Source organism: Anoplopoma fimbria, chromosome 23, assembly GCF_027596085.1.
Source record: "Anoplopoma fimbria isolate UVic2021 breed Golden Eagle Sablefish chromosome 23, Afim_UVic_2022, whole genome shotgun sequence".
Lineage (NCBI taxonomy): Eukaryota > Metazoa > Chordata > Actinopteri > Perciformes > Anoplopomatidae > Anoplopoma > Anoplopoma fimbria.
The window spans coordinates 17,988,790-18,010,451 of record NC_072471.1 but is presented as its reverse complement, the minus strand read 5'-3'; the positions used below and the strand labels follow the sequence as shown (position 1 = coordinate 18,010,451).

General features: G+C 43.6%; 2 protein-coding genes across 2 annotated transcripts in view; one reads left to right on the top strand and one right to left on the bottom strand.

Annotated features, from left to right (window-relative positions):
- Positions 1–9,259, bottom strand: part of scube1 (signal peptide, CUB domain, EGF-like 1) — a 100,135-nt gene extending 90,876 nt beyond the window's left edge. Inside the window, exons 1-2 of the mRNA XM_054624405.1 lie at positions 9,142–9,259; positions 4,962–5,084 (exon numbers count right to left, since the gene is read on the bottom strand). Coding sequence (XP_054480380.1) covers positions 4,962–5,084; positions 9,142–9,229 — 211 coding nt within the window. The 5' untranslated portion in view covers positions 9,230–9,259. The remainder of the gene's footprint in view (positions 1–4,961; positions 5,085–9,141) is intronic.
- A 3,318-nt stretch (positions 9,260–12,577) lies between these two features.
- samm50l (sorting and assembly machinery component 50 homolog, like) lies at positions 12,578–21,184 on the top strand. Its single transcript, XM_054624270.1, has 15 exons — positions 12,578–12,769; positions 13,654–13,767; positions 14,129–14,230; positions 14,364–14,451; positions 15,061–15,167; positions 15,827–15,957; positions 16,068–16,155; positions 16,606–16,734; positions 16,986–17,057; positions 17,546–17,632; positions 17,811–17,881; positions 18,241–18,308; positions 19,075–19,221; positions 19,342–19,483; positions 20,395–21,184. The coding sequence occupies exons 1-15, from the start codon at positions 12,749–12,751 to the stop codon at positions 20,438–20,440; spliced, it is 1,413 nt and encodes a 470-aa protein (XP_054480245.1). The 5' UTR covers positions 12,578–12,748; the 3' UTR covers positions 20,441–21,184.
- Positions 21,185–21,662: the final 478 nt, after the last annotated feature.

Here is a 21,662-nt window from a genome sequence, read left to right as displayed (position 1 = left end):
GCAACTGCCGTGTTCTGTGTGGTAAAATCACTGTTTTTGTCAAAGGAGTCTTGTGGCTTTGAAGAGAGCATAGATAACGGCTTCAGTTCCCGGAAAGGACTGTCTGACGGCAAAGTAAAGCGGTCAAAAATATTCAAGATATAGTGAACACTTAAACTAATATTGGGTTTTTTTTAGGCGAATAAAATATGTTTTGCTGCTGCCCCCATCCACAGCAGTACACTGCTTTGATCCAGTGCTGGGCATGTTGACCGCCTTCTTCTTTAGGTAATACACCGACTATTTATGGACTACCTCATACAACCCCACTTTAAAAAAAACTATCCCTTTTATTGAGCCGCTTACGAGGCAAAATACTCATTTCTGAATGAGGTTTAGGAGAAACACGACTTGTCTGTCTGGAGGATGATAGATCTCAGTGGTGAACTGAACATGATATCCATGATTAAGTTTGTGTTATTGATTTGGTAGAAGGACAACCCACACAGCTCATTATTTTCAATCGTCTTCACCTTTTTGAGTTTTGTCACAATTGTCTTTGCACATATGCTGCTGGTCTTTGTGCCAGTGCATAGGGCCAAACCAAACAGAGGCCTAGACATTACAACATCTAAACTCAGTATGAAGGGTGCATCTGGAGGTCTCCTAAAAAAAAACGTCTGATAAGATGACAAATGAAAGATAACAGTGTGGGATGGGTCATACATTAACGAACTCGTGAGGATTGTGGAGCAAAATGTCAATGACGTAACCTTACTTTTATCCACTTTCAGTTTTTCTCGCCTAATCCACGGCATGTTTTAGTAGACTGCTGAGTGAGTCTTTGCCGATATGGAATGCTGCTGATAAGAGCAGGGGAGACCTGGGGATGGAGAGACCGAGCACAGGCGCTCTGCTGCTTCCAGGTGCTTCCAGGAACAGCAGGTCTGCTAATGGCGCGCTGGCCGGCAAAGTGGCCTGTAATGCCTGTTGATGGAAAACACAGCCAGCCAATTACAGCGGCCATATCTAATCACCGGGGTCAGGGGGTCAACTCCCATCCCACCATCCGTCTTCATTTTTATGTCTCTGTCAAGAGCTTCTGCTGCATAGCTGGGAGGAAATTGATAGATCTCAGCGTAGATTCTGGAGGTGTTGTAAAGCGTGTTTGACACACACACACACACACACACACACACACACACACATGTACATTTGCGCAGAATCATTCAAATGCTGGATGTAGAACGATGATGTAATAAATGCAGTTGACATTCGACTGGCCTGACTGATGTGATGTAATAAAGAGCGGCTGGCGGGACAGCAGCAGCTTTATGGGGGGAAGATCATGTTCCCGAAAAGCCCGAAACCCTGCACTGTCTCCTCTCAGAGGACAGAGGAGCTGTTTGTTATTCAGGACGACCTCGTTCAGACCGTGTCTGTCGGTCCGGTGCCATAAATCACGTGTGCTATACGGCAAACGGAAAAGACAACAGAGCTGCTTAATGACACGATCAATAATCATTGATGTAAACGGTCAGTTCAAACCAAAAATTACGTCAGATACCAGCGCACACACATGTTAGGAAAAACAACAATTTATGGGGAGATGAACGAATGTAAAGCATTCTTTTTATGCAATAAACCCTCTGTAATGGCAGGAAAATGTTCTGTAGAGAGTCACATCTGAGCCTCTGTTACGCTAGCTTCTGTAACTCACTTGCAATAACTCATTCAGCATTTCTTTCCAGAAATGCACCGTGTTCCCGGGTAAAATTTTCCATATTCCAAGACTCTAATAGCACTTGCTATTAGAAGTTAAAACCATAGTGCATTTCACTAAAGTCAAACAATAATTATTTGTTTTTGTTATTGTTTTTTTTTTTAACTACAGCTCCAATGATAATTCAACACCATGCGTACTTGCAAACATTGTAATTTGGTTTATTACATTTTTGTAAAAACACTGTTCACTACCGTCCTTCAAACGGCGATTTTCATTTATCTATTTATTTACCAAGGAGAGTACAAATGAATCAACATTTCAGTTTCCCCCTTATTGTAAATGTGCCAAAATTAGCTAGAGAGCTCATTTGTGTCTGTAGTCCCTGGGCAGGTCATTACAATTTAGTGGCCTGATATTCTCAGTAAAATTCAACAGCAAACACTATAGAACAACACTTTACAGCACAATACAACACAATACGATAAAATACAATCAAATACATAAATACATTTCAAAAGTAGCAGATTTGTACAACAGTGAGAGTATATAACGGCAGTGCAAGAGATGAGGCAGTATGAGAGCTCTTGATTGCAGGTTTGGTTTGCTTTAAGCCGTCTCCTTAGTTTTTGTTTAATGTAATTAGTGCTTATTCTTAACTCATAGGGAGACCGTTGCAGTAGTGGGTGGCTTAGACTGAAAAGTTTCCCCAAACTTGCTAAGTCTATATTTTACATCGCATGTCTAAAGTTAAGGGCTGCACGGTGGTGTAGTGGTTAGCACTGTCGCCTCACAGGAAGAGGGGCCCAAAGGGCTGGACAACCTTCATGTTCTCCCCGTGTCAGCGTGGGTTCTCTCCGGGTTCTCCGGCTTCCTCCCACAGTCCAAAGACATGCAGGTTAGGTGCATTGATGACTCTAAATTGCCCGTAGGTGTGGATGTGAGTGTGAATGGTTGTCTGTCTCTATATGTCTGCCCTGTGATAGGCTGGCGACCTGTCCAGGGTGTACCCTGCCTTCGCCCATTGACAGCTGGGATCGGCTCCAGCACCCCCGCGACCCTTAACTGGATAAGCGGTTACGGAAGATGGATGTCTAAAGTTAAGGGCTGCACGGTGGTGTAGTGGTTAGCACTGTCGCCTCACAGCAAGAGGGGCCAGGGTTCAATCCCCGGGCCAGACAACCTTCTGTGTGGAGTTTGCATGTTCTCCCCGTGACATGCAGATTAGGTTAACTGAAGACTGAGCGTGAGTGGTTGTTTGTCTCTATATGTCAGCCCTGCGACAGACTGGCGACCTGTCCAGGGTGTACCCTGCCTTCGCCCATTGACAGCTGGGATCGGCTCCAGCACCCCCGCGACCCTTAACTGGATCAGCGGTTACGGAAGATGGATGGATGGATGTCTAAAGTTAGCCAGGGTGAGTTTGATGGTACCGTCTCCCTTTTTAGCATGCTTTTTAAATGACAGATTCTAATCTAGGATGATTCCAAGATATTTGACATCGAACACCACCTTGAGCTTTTTCTCCTCTTACAAAAACATTGTTCAAGTCAGTATTCGAGAAGACTTAGAGGCAACTGCACTGTTTTTCGCTGTATCATGTACACTGCATGAGCAATGCATGAACAATGCAGGAGCAAAGGCATGGCATGAATAATATTATAAATATATATATATAGAGCAACTCTGTGACCGCTGATAGAGGTGGCAGAATACAGGCTTTGGATGGAAACGCCATCACTTTGTTACATGTATAAGTAGTGATGGTGTGTGTGTTTGAGCTTCATAACAGGGAGGGGGAGCATATCTGTGCAGTCAACGGAGCTCCAGCTGTGGTGTGCTCCGAGGCAGAAGTGAGGGGAGGTGTGAACGCACAGCCAGGTGCTGCCCCCGTCTCACCCGGACAGCCTCGCTCAGTCCACATCCTCCCCGTTAATTAGGAGAACCTGTGGGGGGGGGTTGTGAAACAGCTGTCTTACCGGCCTGTTACATCAGAGGCCTAGTTCTTGTACCCAGATCCAGTCTATAGCTGTGTTTAACTGAAGACTCACATTTGATTATATCTGAAGGGGGAACTCGGACTGCTGCTACAATGGATGTCCCAATAACGATGTTTTTGGCCTGGAACCCGATACGAGATTATATTGTTCAATCTGATACCTAGTTTCTTTGCAGAACAATTAAAAATGAACACACATTGACGTACAGCTGGAAAAGGGCTCTGTGTTGGCTATTTGTCCATCACCTTGGGTCTGATGGACAGGTCTATTCTTGACACATCAACGTGAACCCTTCCTTCAATTGAATGCTTCTGTCCTCACAGTATCGCACGGTCAGGAACAGATCATCGCTATGGCAAATCAACTTTTATCAAGGTATGCTTCGGGATACACATATATATACAAATGACTGGTTGAGGGTACTGCAAGGAACATTTTTCTGGGTATGAATTAGTCTCAATGATGCCTCCATATAACCTAAATAAGTAAAGGAGACCATCAGCGAGAAGATCGGATATTTCTATCTAGTAATTCTTGTTGCTTGTGATCGGTGCCACCGGGTCAGTTCCCTGCGAAATTAGACCAAAACCATTTGCAGCATGCAGGTTCACTAGAAACTCCTTCAGCTCAGGCTCCAGCATGGCCTATACGGCTGAAACCAGCCCACCACGGACAGACAAAGATCAGGCATCTCTGCTGACTTCCCCATGCTGCTGGAGACTCAGTAAAATTAGAGGTTTTCTAAAGGGACTCTGGTGCTCGAAAACACTACCGTTTTTGTCCAGGACCACCAGCTTCAACACAAAATGAAAGTTCCTTGGGGTAGTTTCAATTTTAAGTAACCGTGGATACAGTTTAAACATTAACTACAGTACTGTTCTGTGATGTGTTACTCCAGTCTCAACTCTATTTTCTGCCTTGCTAAAAAAACACTACTTTCTGCAATGGTACTAAATGTTACACTTAAATAGGTGAATCAGGACGCTGCTGAACCAAGTTTCATCTTAACTCTATATCACCTATCTTTGAAAAGTTGCTCAACCCGGTGTGTTTTTTTTTATCAGGTCTTGTAGATGGGTTACCCATCTGCAGTTATAAGTGCACATGTGTTTTAATGGTTAAATCGCATCCATTCGTGAAGGTACTTTCACCTGTACTTGGATCAACCATGATCCATTTTAAGTACCAGCAGCCAGAAAGTAGAGACGTAGAGACAAGACTGAACAGGAAGTACAATGAAGCAGAGAGAGTCCACTCACCTTCGCACTGCTTGCCATCTCCCTTGTAGCCCGGCTTGCAGATGCAGTTGTAGGCCTTGGGCGTGTTCTGGCAGAGGGCGTCGATATGGCAGTCGTCCGAACCTTCGGCACACTCATCTGCATCTGCACAAAAAAAAACAATACTCAATAGACGCCCATCCCGATAGATTCAAAGAGCCCTGATGTTGGGTATGACTAGGGACTCTACATTTAGTTCCACAGACATCCCCAGCCTCGGCGTATACATTTCAGTTGAGCTTCCAGAATTGGTTCAAAAGATCGGTATATCCCTAGGATGGAATGAGTCAGCATCTGTCTGATACACTCAGTTACAGGTGTTACGTTTTTTCCCCATCTTGTCCCTTTAATGTCCTCTACAGAGATGACAGTTTTTGTGTTGTTTGACTGTCACATTACAAGAAGTGTGTGTACACCAGTTCTAATCACAGAGCACTGGGTGCCAGCCAAATAGCACTCGGTGATAACAGGTCTGTACTCAATATGTACTTTTCATTTAGTTTGTTTACACCAACAGTAGGACGAGATGATGTATTTGCCCTGTTCCAATGAGACTGAAGGAGGCCTAAGAGCATACATGAGTGGTTCCTAACCTAGAGGTAAGGACCCCCAAGTGGTTAAAACAAGATTACTAGGATAGGAGATCGGAAAAACAAGCTATTTTAAAATGTTGTATAGAACTTATTCATCTAATCTTTGCTTGTTTCCCTTGTGCATTACTTGATAGTTTTACCTTTTCATGACTTAAACAAATTGAACATAAATCCCTCTTGACCTGTTTATAACAAAAGACTGTATATAAGAAGTGGACGTAGTCATTGTGACGTCACCCAGGGATTTGTGGATTGACTTTATGAGGCCTTGAGTTCGGCGATTTCGCGACATCATCTTGGCTTTTTGCAACCGATGAACAGAAGTGACCGGAGGAGTAACGTAGAGACGCTGGAAACGGCTCTGGTAGCGACCTGTCAATCCCAAGGTAGTCCCGCCCTAAAGCATACCCTGCTTTATGGTCTGTTTGACTCTAAATGGACCATCATTTACTAAATAAACATCATGCTGTATTGAAGAAGACTTGAAACTACAGATTGAGACCATAAACTCATGTTTACAATGTTTACTGAGGGAATAAATCAAGAGAGAAGTAGAGTCATTTTCTCATAGACTTCTATACAATCAGACTTATTTTTGCAACCGGAGGAGTTGATGCCTGCTGTTCATTAGAGAGAATGAAAGTTTTAAGACACTTCCACATCGGTTTCACTTTGCAGAACCGGAAGTTGCCACCTGCTTATAACCCATTGACATATGGAACTGGGCACATGTATACTTGGTTGTGTCTAGATAGTCGTATGCCGCCTAAAGTGTCGACCAAATGGCTACGCTCGGAAGCGTGGGTGAAAAGCCCTCTTTTAATTGTTAAAGCATACTGACCCCTTTACCATTCTCGTGAACGTGATATCTCGGGGAATGCCTGGAGGGAATTTTTTCAGATTTGTAGCAAACTCAACATTACTCAACACATTTGTGCATTGACTCAAGAATTCATACACTGATCGAGACAAATGTCTTATAGGATAAAATGACGAGGTGAGGGCATTTTGGAAAGACATGGGTGATTACTGCAACTCAACTAGTTGGCGGAGGCGCGGAGGCAGTGGTTCTAGTTGGAACTAAATCAGGATAATTCTGACTCCGGTGCTTTCATTTTCAACCAGTGCCCAAAACACCATTTAGCAATCGGGGGCTCCCTCTCCAGTGTTATGCTGAAGTCTTACCAGGCGGCAACCTCTAGTTCTGCCGAGTGAAGCTGATGCAGAAGTGTCTTAAAATTAGCATTCTCTCTACTGACCAGCAGGGGGCGACTCCTCTGGTTGTATAGAAGTCTATGAGAAAATGACCCTACTTCTCACTTGATTTACTACCTCAGTTAACATTGTAAACTTGACTTAACGGCAGTCCACACATCAATGGGTCAAGTAACAATGACTACGTCCACTTCTTATATATATTCTGAGTCTCACCGACTGAAATCGCAATATAGCCTACAAGATTTAATGGATGCAAGCCACAACAATCATCTAGGTTATACACGCTTTGCACACACCAGGGCTATTATCGTTTACAATAAGGCCTCTCACACAACTACACAACCAACCAACCAACAGCAATGTCCTGCAACTGAATCCACACACACACACACACACACTAGCTTCAGCCTACAGTTTTTCCCCAGATGCAGGGTGGGTTCATTAGGATTGAGTCACTGCGAACACAGGCTAGAGATAGAAACACACTCTATGTGACGGCCCACAGAGGCCTGATCTCAAACCAGACGAGATCGCACGAGGTAACACTTTCTAAACCACACAACATTTGAATTGAGGATCATTTGCAACAGCGTCGACCGCTTGAGAAGACCGTACCAGAAAGAGGAAACACCGCGATATATATTTTTCCCTATTAATTTATGTGAATGAATGTTTCGTAGTTTTAATAACGAATACTGCTAGACAAAGTGCACTCTTCGAAGACATTCTTGTGATAATTGCGAGTAAAAAAAATATTCTTTAAAAATATTCTTTCCAGAGACCCCTCAAAATGTTGCAGTTGAACCTCCCAGAAGGGTCACAAGCCAAACATGGGGTTGGGAGGGTGACAGAGAGAGAGAGAGAGCACCAGACAACAAGCAGAGAACAGAGGGGTTTAACGGCTTCCTAATTGATCAGGTTATTGATAGAGGAGCCAGTCACATCTGGGCCCTTATTACACACACACACACACACACACACACACACACACACACATAGAGGGAGGGGGGGACCCGGAGACAGACACAGAGACGATTTTGGTTCCTCCTGTCATACTGGACCGTGTGTGTGTGTGTGTGTGTGTGTGTGTGTGTGTGTGTAATTAAGTTAGGACGACCCGGCTGTAAGCTGCCTGCGGTTCGGCCCCTGCTCTCTGTCTGGCCCTCTGCCCGGCTCAGCTGTGTAAAGGCAATAAATAAACGATAAAACCGGAATTTACAATAAATATTTTTCCTGTTAAAAAAAAAAAAAAAAAAAGAAGAAGAAGAAGAAGAAGAAAAGCCAGTGAGTGTTTTATTGGAGCCGGAGTGAAGAGAGAGAGAGAGAGAGAGAAAAAGGAGAGCAAAAGCAGCAACAAGTTCCAGTCTTTTTTTTAGGGCTTTCTGATGGTGAAATGCTGCAGGAGGAGGAGGCATCGTTTTTTTTTTTTACACTTTAGATCCCCGTTCTTTTCTGTGTTCTCTCTAAACCCCAACTTTCCCTGGTTTGGACAAAGCCTTTCCTGCATGGTGGCTCACTGTCTCAATATTGACTCCTCATGCATTCACAGGGTGGGAGGCTGGACAATGTGCTGCTGCTGCTGCTGCTGCTGCTGCTGCAAGGTCGATATTGGGCCCCTGCTGCCTGCCAGCTCCTCCTGGGACTTGGACGGTTCCACACACACACACACACACACACACACACACACACACACACACACACACACACACACACACACACACACACACATACATCCATCCCTCCCTCCTCCAGCTCCGGACAAGCCCACCAAACACCGGGGACAAGATGCTCTCTCTAGCGGCTTCAGCCCTCGGTGTAAATCATTTGCACCGTTTCCACCCGGTAGAACATTAAAAAATTTTATTTTTTTTTAAAAGGCAGCCGTCTCAGTCCAAATCACAGCAAATGAGTGCAAGCTGCAGTTTCCTATTGATATTGATATTGACCTTTGAGGCGCAGGAAACACAAAGTTCCAGTGAAGGAGATCTGACTTTCTACCAAGACTTTGAAATGAATTCAATCAAATCGTGATTTACCAAAAAATGACCGCATTCAACATGGAAAAAAAAAAGTGTTTTATCACAATCCAAACAAAGAAAATGCGCTTAAATATGAGTTCTCAGTGGGATTTTTTTTTTTTTTTTTTTTTTTTTTTTTTTTTTTTAATCATTCATTCAAGTCCATGAGTGGTCCGTTTAATCACACGGCAACTTTAAAGCAGCCTATACTTGTGCTTCACGGCTCTGAGTGACAGTACGGTAGTTTCCATCATCTCTAGCCGGCAATCAAAAAAGAAAGTGCGTCCCGTGGCTGACAATAAAGCAAGACAGAGAGGAAAGGGGAGCTCTTACCTGCGAGTCCGACATCCCCCATCACCCTGCAAGTATTTATGAGGAGGATAAACAAACAAACGTCCCGGGAAAAACAAGCGCTCCCCATGCTGACAGACGGTGTGAGGATTCAGCGGGGCTTTTCTGGGGGTCTGGACCGTGCGTGTGTGCGTGTGAGTACGTGTGTGTGCGTGTGTGTGTGTGTGTGTGTGTGTGTGTGTGTCTCTGATACGGGAGGAGGAGGAGGAGGAGGAGGAGGAGGAGGACCGCTTTCTAATGGACCGGCAGCGGCGGTGGGAGAGAGAGAGAGAGGAGAGAGTAGAGAGAGAGCGGGGGCCAATCCCAGCCCTCTGATTGGCTTGTTTGTGATGGTAGAGGAGAGAGAGAGAGAGAGAGTTTAATGATGGAGATAGCTTCCAACCTAAAATAGCAGAGATAAATATGAAAGCCTATAATACTTGAAACATTTCTCAAAACATCTTTAAAAAAAAAACCTAGTTAGGTTTAACTGTTTACAAATCGATCACCTGTCTGTGAGCAGGGGCGCCGCTAGGGATTTTGGGCCCCATGAAAAGAATCTTTACAGGGCCCCCAACACAGCGGCAAAATTTTTTGATGCTATTTTACATACAATTATGCATTTTAATGGTATTTTTGACTATCATTACCATATTTGTGAAAGAAGAACAGCATGACAGTGAAAAAACATGTGTGATTATATGTTAGTTAATAACTTAGTGTCATTATTTTTTCTGTATTATAATTTCATCATCATTAGGGGCCTCTCTGGGCCCCTAGAATCCGTCTCCTTTACCCCCCTTTTCGGCGCCCCTGTCTGTGAGTCACAAGCCAAAATCAAGTTGGGGACTGCTTTATTTAAAGGACATTTGTTTCATTTCATTTAGAGTTTCTAAACAACAACATTTTTTTTTCAGCTAAAACCACATGTATGTGTGTTTAGTAGTGCTGTTGGTGGATTCAGGTCCAAATCTGGACATTTAAGTGTATTTCAATTGTACATACATATTTTGTGATAAATATGGGCGGTGACTGCCCTCTACTGGTTGAAACTTGCGCTATTATAATTGAATTTTGCTATTGGCTGATCCTCAGGCAGATGACGTACATGGATGCAGAATTCGTCAACATCCAGGCGGCAACTTCCGGTTCTGCCGAGTTAAGCCGATTGCGGAAGTGTCGTAAAGCTGCATTCTCTCTACTGACCACCAGGGGGCGACTCCTCTGGTTGTATAGAAGTCTATGAGAAAATGACTCTACTTCTCTCTTGATTTATTCCCTCAGTAAACATTGTAAACATGAGTTTATGGTCTCAATCTCTAGTTTCAAGTCTTCTTCAATACAGCATGATGTTCATTTAGTAAATGATGGTCCATTTAGAGTCAAAGAGACCATAAAGCAGGGGATGCTTTAGGGCGGGGTTACTGTGATTGACAGGTCAATGGATGGAAGCTACAAACTGACGAGCTACACGTATCGCCATGTGATTGGCGTGACACGCTACAAAACAAAAGTTGAGATAGTCTCAACTTTTTTCCGAGGCTCCAATGACACGATGAAGCGTCAACCAATGATAGCTTTTGGTTTTACACCATTCCATTCCATATAAAATCCCCAGTGCTATATAACAACACAACTACGTCAACGAACAACGTAGCTGGCCAAGTATGGTCCTTTTGTTGCTTTTGTCACTTGTTCACGAGTGTGAACACAGCATTAGGCAATTTGCTAAAATACACATAGCTAGCGACAATGCTAATTGCTAACATACACATATCCCAGCCTCTCATGTCCACTTGGGGCGGCTGTGGCACATGAGGTAGAGCGCTTGTCCCGTAACCACAAGGTTGGTGGTTCAAACCCCTCTACCGGCAACATGCCGAGGTGTCCCTGAGCAAGACACCTAACCCCAAAGTTGCTCCCCGGGCGCTTCATTGCAGCCCACTGCTCCTCCGGGATGGGTTAAATGCAGAGAAATAATTTCCCCATTGTGGGACTAATAAAGGCTTAATTGTTGTTGTTAATTGTTAAATCCCCATAAGTTTATACAGGTTTATCCTGTATTTAGTCGCTGTGACAATACCTTTGCAGCATTCTTATCCCGGCACAATCATAACAGTAGTCAGCACGCTAGTGATTAGCATGAGCACCAACAGCTGGTGTGGTACTTCAGCCAAAACTCTGGGGTTTAGTTACTTTTAAATGTAATTTGACAATCCAACCCCACATTGTGGCCCTAACTGTGCCCTCTATGGAACCCTAAAGGTCCTGAGGCCATAGTTTAGGAACCACTTAGGCATGATTGTATGAGGGAAATTTTAATAGCACAGAATTAGGCAATATCATGGACTTTATGAAGGCTTGAATTTACTAACTTTTTCTCCTTCTATACCTTTTGGCATAATTTTCTAGTGTCAGGAATTAACAAACACTGACACCTAGAGGTTTGACATCAAGGTTAAAGAGTGGATCACCATTGTGCACAACCTTATATAATTCAATGAATGAACTGATCACACACACTAACTGATGCTCAAACCTCAGACGGGGCAGTTTTCCAGCGTACGCTATTGGATACCAGTTGGTTTGTGGGGCTCAGGACAAATAGGGCTGGGGCCCTATGTGTTGGGGCACACTCAGCGGGGGCCACATGTCACTAGAATGTTAATCCAGCTATGTCAAGGGTCACCAACCATTCATTCATTTCAAGGATTAAAGCACTCAAAATACATATGGTGATTCTCATTGTTTAAATGTATTTGTCTAAATAAGCTCACAGTTAAACAACAATAATATTCCTAGTTGTTGCCCTTCTGAGCAACGTTCAAGTAGCTCTGGAATTTCAAGGACCACGGTTTAGTTCACTTTAATTGTGTAAGCTATTAGAGAAAATAGTGTATATTAGACCCCCTTGCAAACCCAAAATAGTCACTGGTGCACAACTTTATTTTTATAGATAGAAAGACTGGGGAAGTGAAGGAGGTCGATGACGAACACCGCCATCTGCTGGATGAGCGCCGTCCGCCCCGCCCACTTCAGTGCCTTTTCATTTATATCCAATCAGAGAGAAGACAGAGTGATGCGTTCAAGGGCAACACATTTTCAGTTTTAAGCAAATAAAGAGGCTTTTCTTTCCCTCTGACTGGACTCATTTGCTACACTGCACCATAACAACCACGTAGCTGCGTGTAACTGTGGCTGCTGGGTTTGTTCACTGGTCCTTATGGAAGTAGAGACACTTCACAGTCAGCATGTAGTTTTTATCATCACTCTACAACGACAGACGTGAACTATTGTTTATTACCACGACGTATCCGGATCAGCGTAGTTGCCTATCACCCTGCTTAGTGTCTGCCTTTACATTTAGAGAAATTCCTTCTGCTGTGTTTAGCTAAAGGTGAAATAAACTAGCCTATAAACATGCTTTGGTGAGGTTAACGCACATTAAAAGGAGTACTTGAACGCAGCACGAGATCTCGCCAACTGTCATGGCGTCTCCCTTGAAGGGGGTTTGGTGCTGGAGAAAGTAGCCGCTGTCATTTATCAGTTTTCTTGTACGTGCGGTGCATCTTCCTCCGACTGAAGAGGCTTGTAGGAGCGGGTAGCCAACATGGGGACCGTCCATGCTAAGGTAAACGGTATTTACTCCGGACTGCTGCCCGTCCTGTGGGGTTTTCACCATGACCTCCCTGAAGGCTGCTGCACACTCTCCGGCGTCTGTACTCGATGTTCTGACACACGCCGTCTGAATGAGGCGAACAGTACAGACACATGACGGCTGGACTTTATTGTTAAAAGGCGAACTGTTAATGGTGAAACTGTGTACCTTGGCCTCTAGCTAATTTAAATGCCCGTTAACGCTGCTAATAATACACGCTGTGCGGGGTTTTCAAAATAAGATATCACATTTTGGACTAAATACCTCGTTATACTCGTTTTTAGGCCTTTGTTGCTTTCAGACGGTATTTGCAGAGAAGAGCACAACAAGAGGGCGTTTTATTGAGTGATAACAAATTCAGAAAATGGTTTATCTTTTCTGTAACAGTGTTACTTAAGGTAGAGCCATCACCACCTTAGAATAACCAACAATCCCCCCAAACAATATCGACTCCTATCTAAGTATCTATATTCGTATTCATTTTATAATTTATACACCAACTTAATGAACAAGACGGCCCTCCTGCCCAGAACTCTCCAATGTGCAGTGACTTTCACTGTCCGTAGGACATCAGACACTCAATGGCTGTGTCCTCTCATAGAGCCCCACCTATTGACTTTCCTGCCCTTTTTAAAGGTGCCATACATATTTTTTTTTTCATATTGTTGTATTGGATTAACTGTTCCATCTGAACTGACTTTGTAATAATATAAGGTACAAAAACAATATAAATACTCAGAAATTAACTTAGAAGTTGACTCATCTCCCCGTGGATAGAGTAGGATTTATAAGGGAGCTCTTTGCAATAGATTGTGATGGCGGTTTCATTTAAAGCCTTGTTCCCATCATTGTTGTAGAGTCTGGATCCTCTCCCGATGCATGGCCGGGACTTGGGCCTCCACCCCGATGACCTGGTGGAGCCTCCAGAACTGGAACAGGAGTCCAAGCAGGAGATCCTCGAAAACAAAGATGTGAGTAGTAGCAGTAGTGCTCGTATCACAGTAGCTCTCGTAGAAGTTAGATCAATAAAATATTTCTGGTGATTTCTAACAGTAATTTGCTGGTTATAAAAAGACTACATTTAAAAGTTACAGCCCCATGATTTTTGATGTAAGACTCTCATTTTAAAGGTTACACAGTCACAACTTAGAATTGATGTCTGATTTGCTTTGATGGAAATATTTCTCTCTTCCTGAGAAGTCGGTCACCACATGCGGAAGAACAAGTCCGATCCATTCCGTTTGCTGAAAAAGAGAGTGCGACCTAAACTGTTTTTGAACGTGTTTGCGTCTGTAATATGATTTCTAATAAGTGAAATATCTTTGATCGCAGGTGGTCGTCCAGCATGTCAACGTCCAGGGTCTTGGGAGAACTAAAGAGGACTTGCTCGGCTATGAGATCTCTGAGGTTTTCCACGCCAAAAACCTCATCGATGTATGTATATACGCCTGTGCCGCACATGGAGGCATGGTTATAGCACTTTGACCTTTTTGGTTTTATGAATAGCAAAGCAGTTGATATGTTTTTTTTCCTGAAGTGCAGAGCTCTGTTTCTGTCTCGGTTACAGGTGATGAAGAAATCGCACATCGCCAGACAGAGGCTGCTCCGCCTGGGAATCTTCAAAGAGGTGGAGGTTCTGATCGATACATCTGAAGGTAGCTTATTCCCACCTTCTTTCCCGAAAAACAAGCCACACAATAGAATCTTAGGCTGAGGAATTCATTTCATTTTCAATTACAGTTTTGGCTTCCAACGATTACGAAAACAAGTTAATCGACATAAAACCGTTATTGTGCCGCATTCCGTTTCACAGTAATGCTCTTGTTTTGTCTTGGGATGTAAATCCAGCGCACCCCTGTTACTTAACAGCGGTGTACTTTTTCCCAGCTCCACCTTGTGGCTGTGACTTTTTTTGCAGACTCGTCAACATTCATATCTATGATCGTGTTTATGATTAGATACTTTACAAGAGCACGAAATGGTTTAGAAGAGCACAAAGTTCTTCACAGATCTTTTATTTGTTAAACAATCATGATCTCAATATTGAACAGAGCAACCCTAACTAAATCATTCTCACACTGAAATGTTAAAGAGAACGGTACAGTTCATTAAAACCCATCTCGGTATTTTTCTCATGCTTTTTGGTAAATGTCTTGCTTTGAGACGTGACCGCATGCTGTTTTTCTGTTGGATGACGGCTGTATATTACGTGAACACGCGGGATCAAAACAAAACCTTCGCCCTGATTGGTTCTCCCTCCTCAGGTAAGGATGCCTTGCCCAACGGACTGGATGTAACTTTTGAGGTGACAGAGGTCAAGAGGCTGACAGGAAGCTACAACACCATGGTCGGCAACAATGAAGGAAGCATGGTGAGATAAACACTTTACTACGGGATAGGGAATTTGTTTTCTGAGGTTTCCTGTGCACAAAAAAACCAACTTAGATTTTAGTGCTTTTTTAGTAATATTTCGTTAGATTAAAACATCTTTTTTTTTCACTGAATTTTGACTTTTGGACTTTACAACGCTCTGGAGTTGTTGGAAATGTTTGGATCACATGAGTCAAAAACAATTCTAGCTTGAAACACAATGAATAGACATGCAAAGAAAAAAGAACACCCAATGATTAATTCATTTTCTACTATTTTGTACAGCCCTACTAAACAATAGGCCATTGTTTAGTAGGGCCTATTGTTTTTTTCAGCAGACATTTTTTAAACATGTAGCCAATAACATTAATAACTGCTGCATTACATTGGGATTTAGCTGTTTTATGGATATGGCATTGTGCATGCTGTCTCACTGGTGCTGCTTATTGGGACACTTAAATGGATACTTAAGTTATTGGTAGCACCTGTGCTTTTCCTGCTATCACAGGTGGAATGTCATCATCACAGTGGATTTTTAGTGACAAGTTAATTACATTGTAGTAATCTAGAAACGTGGTGCTATAAGAGTGACACCAAAACCTACCTTTTTAGTCCAAGCCTAAGAGGCTATGAGCTGACAGGATTGATCCGTTCTTCCAGGTGCTGGGTCTGAAGTTGCCCAACATGTTCGGTCGAGCTGAGAAACTCACCTTCCAGTTCTCGTACGGGACCAAGGAGACGTCATACGGCCTGTCCTTCTTCAAGCCCCAGCCAGGACACTTTGAGCGCAAGTACGTCGCTGAATGTTCTCAATATGCAGGATAGCCGGTGCTAGCTTGACTGCGACACTGTGGCTGCACAGTATTGGAGTTGTTCAGATTTGGTGTCTCCTCTGTTTCAGCCTCACCCTCAACATGTACAAAGTCACCGGTCAGTTCCCATGGAGCTCCTTAAAAGAGACCGACAGAGGCGCATCTGCAGAATTTAATGTAAGAGGGTGTGTGTGAGTGTGTGAGTGTGTGAGTGTGTGAGTGTGTGAGAGTGTGTGTGTGTGTGTGAGTGAACCTGTAACTACTGTCACCCAGACACTGAAAGAGATACATGTCATCCATATGTATATGTACAAAGTCAATCAAGATACACGTCATCCGAGGTTTAACAAGATGTATAATCACCTTGTATTATAATCTATAAAACAAAAACACTGGCATTTATAGGGTAACAATTCAGTAAATTATTGAATATTTGAAATGTATGATCAGGACCAATGTTAGTTAAAAGATTTAACACATTAAAAGTGGAAAATAAATATTAGATTTTATGGCAGTTTTTTGACGCAGACATTTTTAGTCCTCCTAAGCACATTAGTGCAACTTTTTTTTTTTTTTAAAGGGATACACTGTTCTCTAAGACCTCTCCGTCTCCCCGTCCTCCTGCAGTTTCCTCTGGGGATGACCAACCACACGTTGAAGTGGGAGGGTGTGTGGCGGGAGCTGGGCTGCCTGGCGCGCAGTGCGTCCTTCGCCGTGCGAGAGGAGAGCGGACACTCTCTGAAATCTGCCCTCTCGGTACGGCCCCTCTAGCTCTCTACTCTCTACTCTCTACTCCACCCGACATTTCAGTTTGTTATTCTTTTCATGTCATTCCAAGATATCTGTTTTCTTTTCTTTTTGGGGGTGGGGTTAAATTGTTTTCTTTTCCATTTCCCCTTTTGATGTTGTATAATGTTATGAAAATGTATGAGTGCTATAAAACCACCACAATTTTGTCCGTCGCACCAGTTCAACAGAACCCCTGTTTTCTTTTCTTTTGTTTGCAGCACACTGTGTCGATCGATTCAAGGAATTCCGCCATTTTCCCCAACCGGGGTGCCTTACTCCGGATCAACCAGGTCAGTGTGAACGCCTGTGTTTGCATGTTTATGCCTCGCCACACAAATAACATTTTACACTGAAATCACTGGAAAAGGCCATTTATTCAGTTACTGATTTAAGAATGGAAATTGTTCTCGATCTCTTTTAAGAACAGTTGCCGTTTTCTGACTTTTTAGTTGTAGTTTAATAGTTTTACTTGAACAAAAGATTAAAATGCCTGAAAAAGTAGCCACAAAAGAAGTTCAGCTGCTTTTAGGGGCTGAATGGCATTCTCAAATAGTCTTCGTTGTCACCGAAACTTCAGTGTGTTTCTTCAGGGTAACGTGATTAGGAAAAAGTCGGATCTGAAATTTAAAATTCCTCCCAGATCATCGTTGCTGTGTTAAAACTCGACACAGTTCACGGTTTAGTTTTGAAACATTCTAGGATTTGTTGGCACCAGCAGATGTTGTATTTCTGAGTTGCTTCTCCACCAACAAAGACGTTTTATACTTCTGACCTGCAGGAACTGGCCGGGTACACAGGAGGAGACGCCAGCTTCCTGAAGGAGGATTTTGAGCTGCAGCTCAACAGACGGCTCTTCTGGGACTCGGTAAGATGGAAACAAGTCACTTCAGACCCTTTTAGTTTGTTGTTTTGGCTGTTTGTAGTTTCATCAAAGAACCACCAGTGGGCGATGAAGCAGCACTACAGTAGTTCAGTTACACTAAATAGTTTTTCTTTGTTTAGGTTTTGTGTACGTATAAAAACATCTCTTTGTGTCCTCTCAGGTCTTGTCTGCGTCTCTGTGGGGCGGGATGCTTTGTCCCATCGGAGCACAGCCGTCCTGCATCGCTGACAGGTACAGAGGTGTCCTCTGGCGCTGACACATCAGACCTCAGCATTGCACTTCCACTGAGAACACATTATTTGGGGTTCTTTTGATGAAGAGATTGCTCTCAAAAATCAGAATTTAATGGATTATGAGCTTCTTAACGACAATAAAAGTTATTTTTAATTAGCTCCACATATAAATTGACCCATTCCTTTAATGTGTCGTTATTCGTCCCCCAAGCCTTCCCATTTAGTTTGTTTAAGTCGTGTTTTTGCTTTACCTCTGTGCTATAAATGACCTTTTTTTTTAAAAATGGTAGATGTGTGATTTTGACTGCACACTGCACTCTGAGTGGATGGTTCATGATAGTTGTGTATTTTGTCCAGGTTCTACCTCGGAGGTCCCACCAGTGTGCGAGGGTTTGGGATGTACAGCATCGGGCCGCAGAGTGAAGGTATGGAGCGGTTCAGACTGTCGCTCAGGAAAACTTGAACAGAAGAAACTGCTTTAAAATGTTAGTTGTAGATTAAATATGTTTTTTGGAGAGATGACCAGCTGTTCATTAAATTGAGGCTATGGCTAATCCATAAGAATCTGACTCACTGTCCCAGACAATCAAACAAAGACAAGAAGCTCCCTCTTTGCTAAAAGAGAACATTTTATCAACACTGGAGACATGGTGGTTAAAAGGAAGTCTGGATGTATAGAGGACAGGTTGTATGAGGCACTTCTCCATAGTCGGTGTATTACCTACAGTTAGTGTATAAAGTGTACATTATATTTCAAACACCTTCACCTCTTTACCTTACTGTCAGACGGCCATTTCTGACGGGGAACTGAAGATGTTATCTATGCCTTCTTCAAAAGCACAAGACTCCATTGACAGACTCATTTTACGTCACAGAACACAGCATTTGCTGTTCTAATGCTGCCTTGATTGGGTTGTGGGGTGGGTTACAGGGTGGCAGTCCCACTTCAAGACTTAAGAACGATCCCTTGAATGCGCAAACCCAGGTTTGATTCCAGCTGTAGGCCTTTGATGGATGTCATCACCTGTCTCCCCCCCATGTTCTCTGCCTGTTTCCAGCATCCAATAATGCAAAACCCGCCCCCCTCCAAAACAAGGAGTTCATTAATGAGGATAGGTACATAAGGAGCTGCAGCTGAATGTATTATGAATGAAGTAGTGTAGTACAGCAGCTTATCTCCGTGTGCTCCAGGTGACTATCTGGGTGGAGAAGCGTACTGGGCAGGGGGCCTACACCTCTACACTCCGCTGCCCTTCAGACCGGGCAAGGGCGGCTTCGGAGACCTTTTCAGAACGCACTTCTTTCTCAACGCGGGCAATCTCTGCAACCTCAACTATGGTGGGTGGACATTACCTGCCACAGCGGCTGACTGGTTCAATTCTCCCTTTTATAACTCTGAGCCATCAAATAGAAATGATAAACGGTAAGTGAAGTGTCACACGTGTGTTATGTGTGCAGGCGACGGGCCCCGGGCACACCTTCAGAAGCTGGCCGAATGTATCCGCTGGTCGTACGGAGCGGGCATCGTGCTGCGGCTCGGCAACATCGCCAGACTGGAGCTCAACTACTGTGTTCCCATGGGGGTCCAGAGCGGAGACAGGTAGACCGCCTCTCACTGACGGGACCAAAGGTCACCCATGTTGTTTTTATTAGAGGAAGGAAGATTAAGTTTATGCATGAAACGGTTACAAATTTGTATCATCTCACCAGCCTGGATGTGTGTGAGTATGAAACACAAAGAAAAAGCACCTGCTCATAAAAACCCTGTGGCAAAAACCTCTACCTGTCTATGTTGCAGTAAGCAAGGGGGTTCATTGGAAACGTGTTCTTAAAGGGGAACTGCACCAATTTCAAACATCAATTTGTGAAATATCATATGTTTAAAAAACAAAAAATGATATAAAGCCCTTTGAAGTCTGATAAAGGTCCTCAACATATGTCACTTAAAGGAACAGTAACATTTAGAGGATATTATTGGAAGAGACGGAATGTTGCAATAAACGAAACACAGACTCTATCGAGAGACTTTTGCGTTTTTTACATTACCTGAAGGCCACTATAACACTTTGACATGCTCCGAAAGGGGGGGGGGATGAGCAGAGGGGAACTCAGTTGGATGCATTCTGAACTTCACCACCAGATAGCACTAAACCCTACACACTGTTCCTTTAAATCAGCGACAGTTGGGTCTGAATTCACAGAATGGAAATGGAAAAAAAAACAGACCTGCATTGCACTCCTCATCTCTGCTTCAGGCTACATTAGCTGTAACTAGCATAACACACCTGACTCTTAGGCCAAGCTGTTGGTAGTTGAGATGCATTGTGGGTAATGTCTGCAAGAATGTGTGGATTAAAATAGACAATGTCTGTGGTTCTGCTGCATCGATTTTGAGTTTTCCTTTTTTAATTAAGAAAATGTCAAAATGCTACATATAAGTACTGTGTGGTTTAAGGACTTGTCTCAGGATGACAGTACGTCCTCACTTCCCTCTCTCCTCTCCTCTCGTAGGATATGTGACGGTGTCCAGTTCGGAGCAGGGATTCGCTTCCTGTGACCTCATCACTCCACCGCCCTCCGTGCTCCAGCAGAGGCTGCGCCGAGAAAAAGGGATCTTGTTGTTTGTCACCTGTAACTTGTTGTAGAGTGTGTAACACTAGCATGGGTCCCCTGTCCTGGAGAGACGTGCCTGACACCCCCACCCACCCCCCCCACCCCCGAAAGAAACTTTTGTCCTTCACTGGTCGAGGCTTTTTGAACAACAAAGTGCCAGCGCTGGGCCATAAAACTAGTGAAACGTTTTTGCAGTAAACGGTTTGGTTTGAATTCACCTTGTCTGTAGAAAAAAAAAAGTCATCTATCAGTGATTTCACCCACTGTGTTTCCAGGGGTGACACAGGGTAAATTATTTTCCAGAATGTTAAAGAGATTCCGGGCATGTTCCCCGTTTGCCTTCCAGGACTGCTCCTGATCCAGGAGCACGACTTGTTAGTGATTTTCTTTTGACTCTTACACCGCGCTCTCTTCTGCCCTGATGCGTTTCGTTGAGTTGTATCTTAGTGAGGGAACACGCCGGGAGAAAAAGGCACTTTTAATCAAAGCAGCGGTGTTGGAAGGTAATACCAAACCTTCATGCCAAAGCTGTTGTCGTCTGATGTGAAGAACGGCGGGGTTGACCTCTCGAGGTTGGAAACCCATCCCCCCCCCTCCTGAGCAACATCCACCACCAGTGCTTTTACCGTTAGTCCTCTTTTTTGATGTTGTTGAAGCTATTCACAAATAAATGACCGCTGCTCCCCTGGTTTCTCTCTGTGCTTTTCTCAAATACACATGCACTAATCAGGTGGGGAAAATGACCAAATAGAGGTATCACTTCTGGATCTTGTTATATTTGTTGGTGTTCATTGTTGCTAGCCATTTAAAGTGTCATATTTATCTTTATAAAGGCTGTCCTAATAGTTTTATTACTTTTATGGGATAAAGGGACGTCAAGTTGGTGGAACAAATTCAACAGTGCTTGCCAGGCAGTTAGCGGATCTACGGGGAACAGTCCAACCTGAAGGAAACGTTTCCTCTCCAGCTGACATGTCTGACTGAACCTTTGCTCCTCAGGAACCTGTGCAGGGCAGTTGAGTGTGGATGGTGCCAGATGTTTGTTTGATCAGAGCCTGTTCTGCGTGGGAGTCTGGGCAGGTGTGCAGCAGGTGAATGCTGGGAAAGGCATGTTTAATCAAACTGGAATAAAATAACCTCGAGTTTATCTTTAACCTGGAAAAATT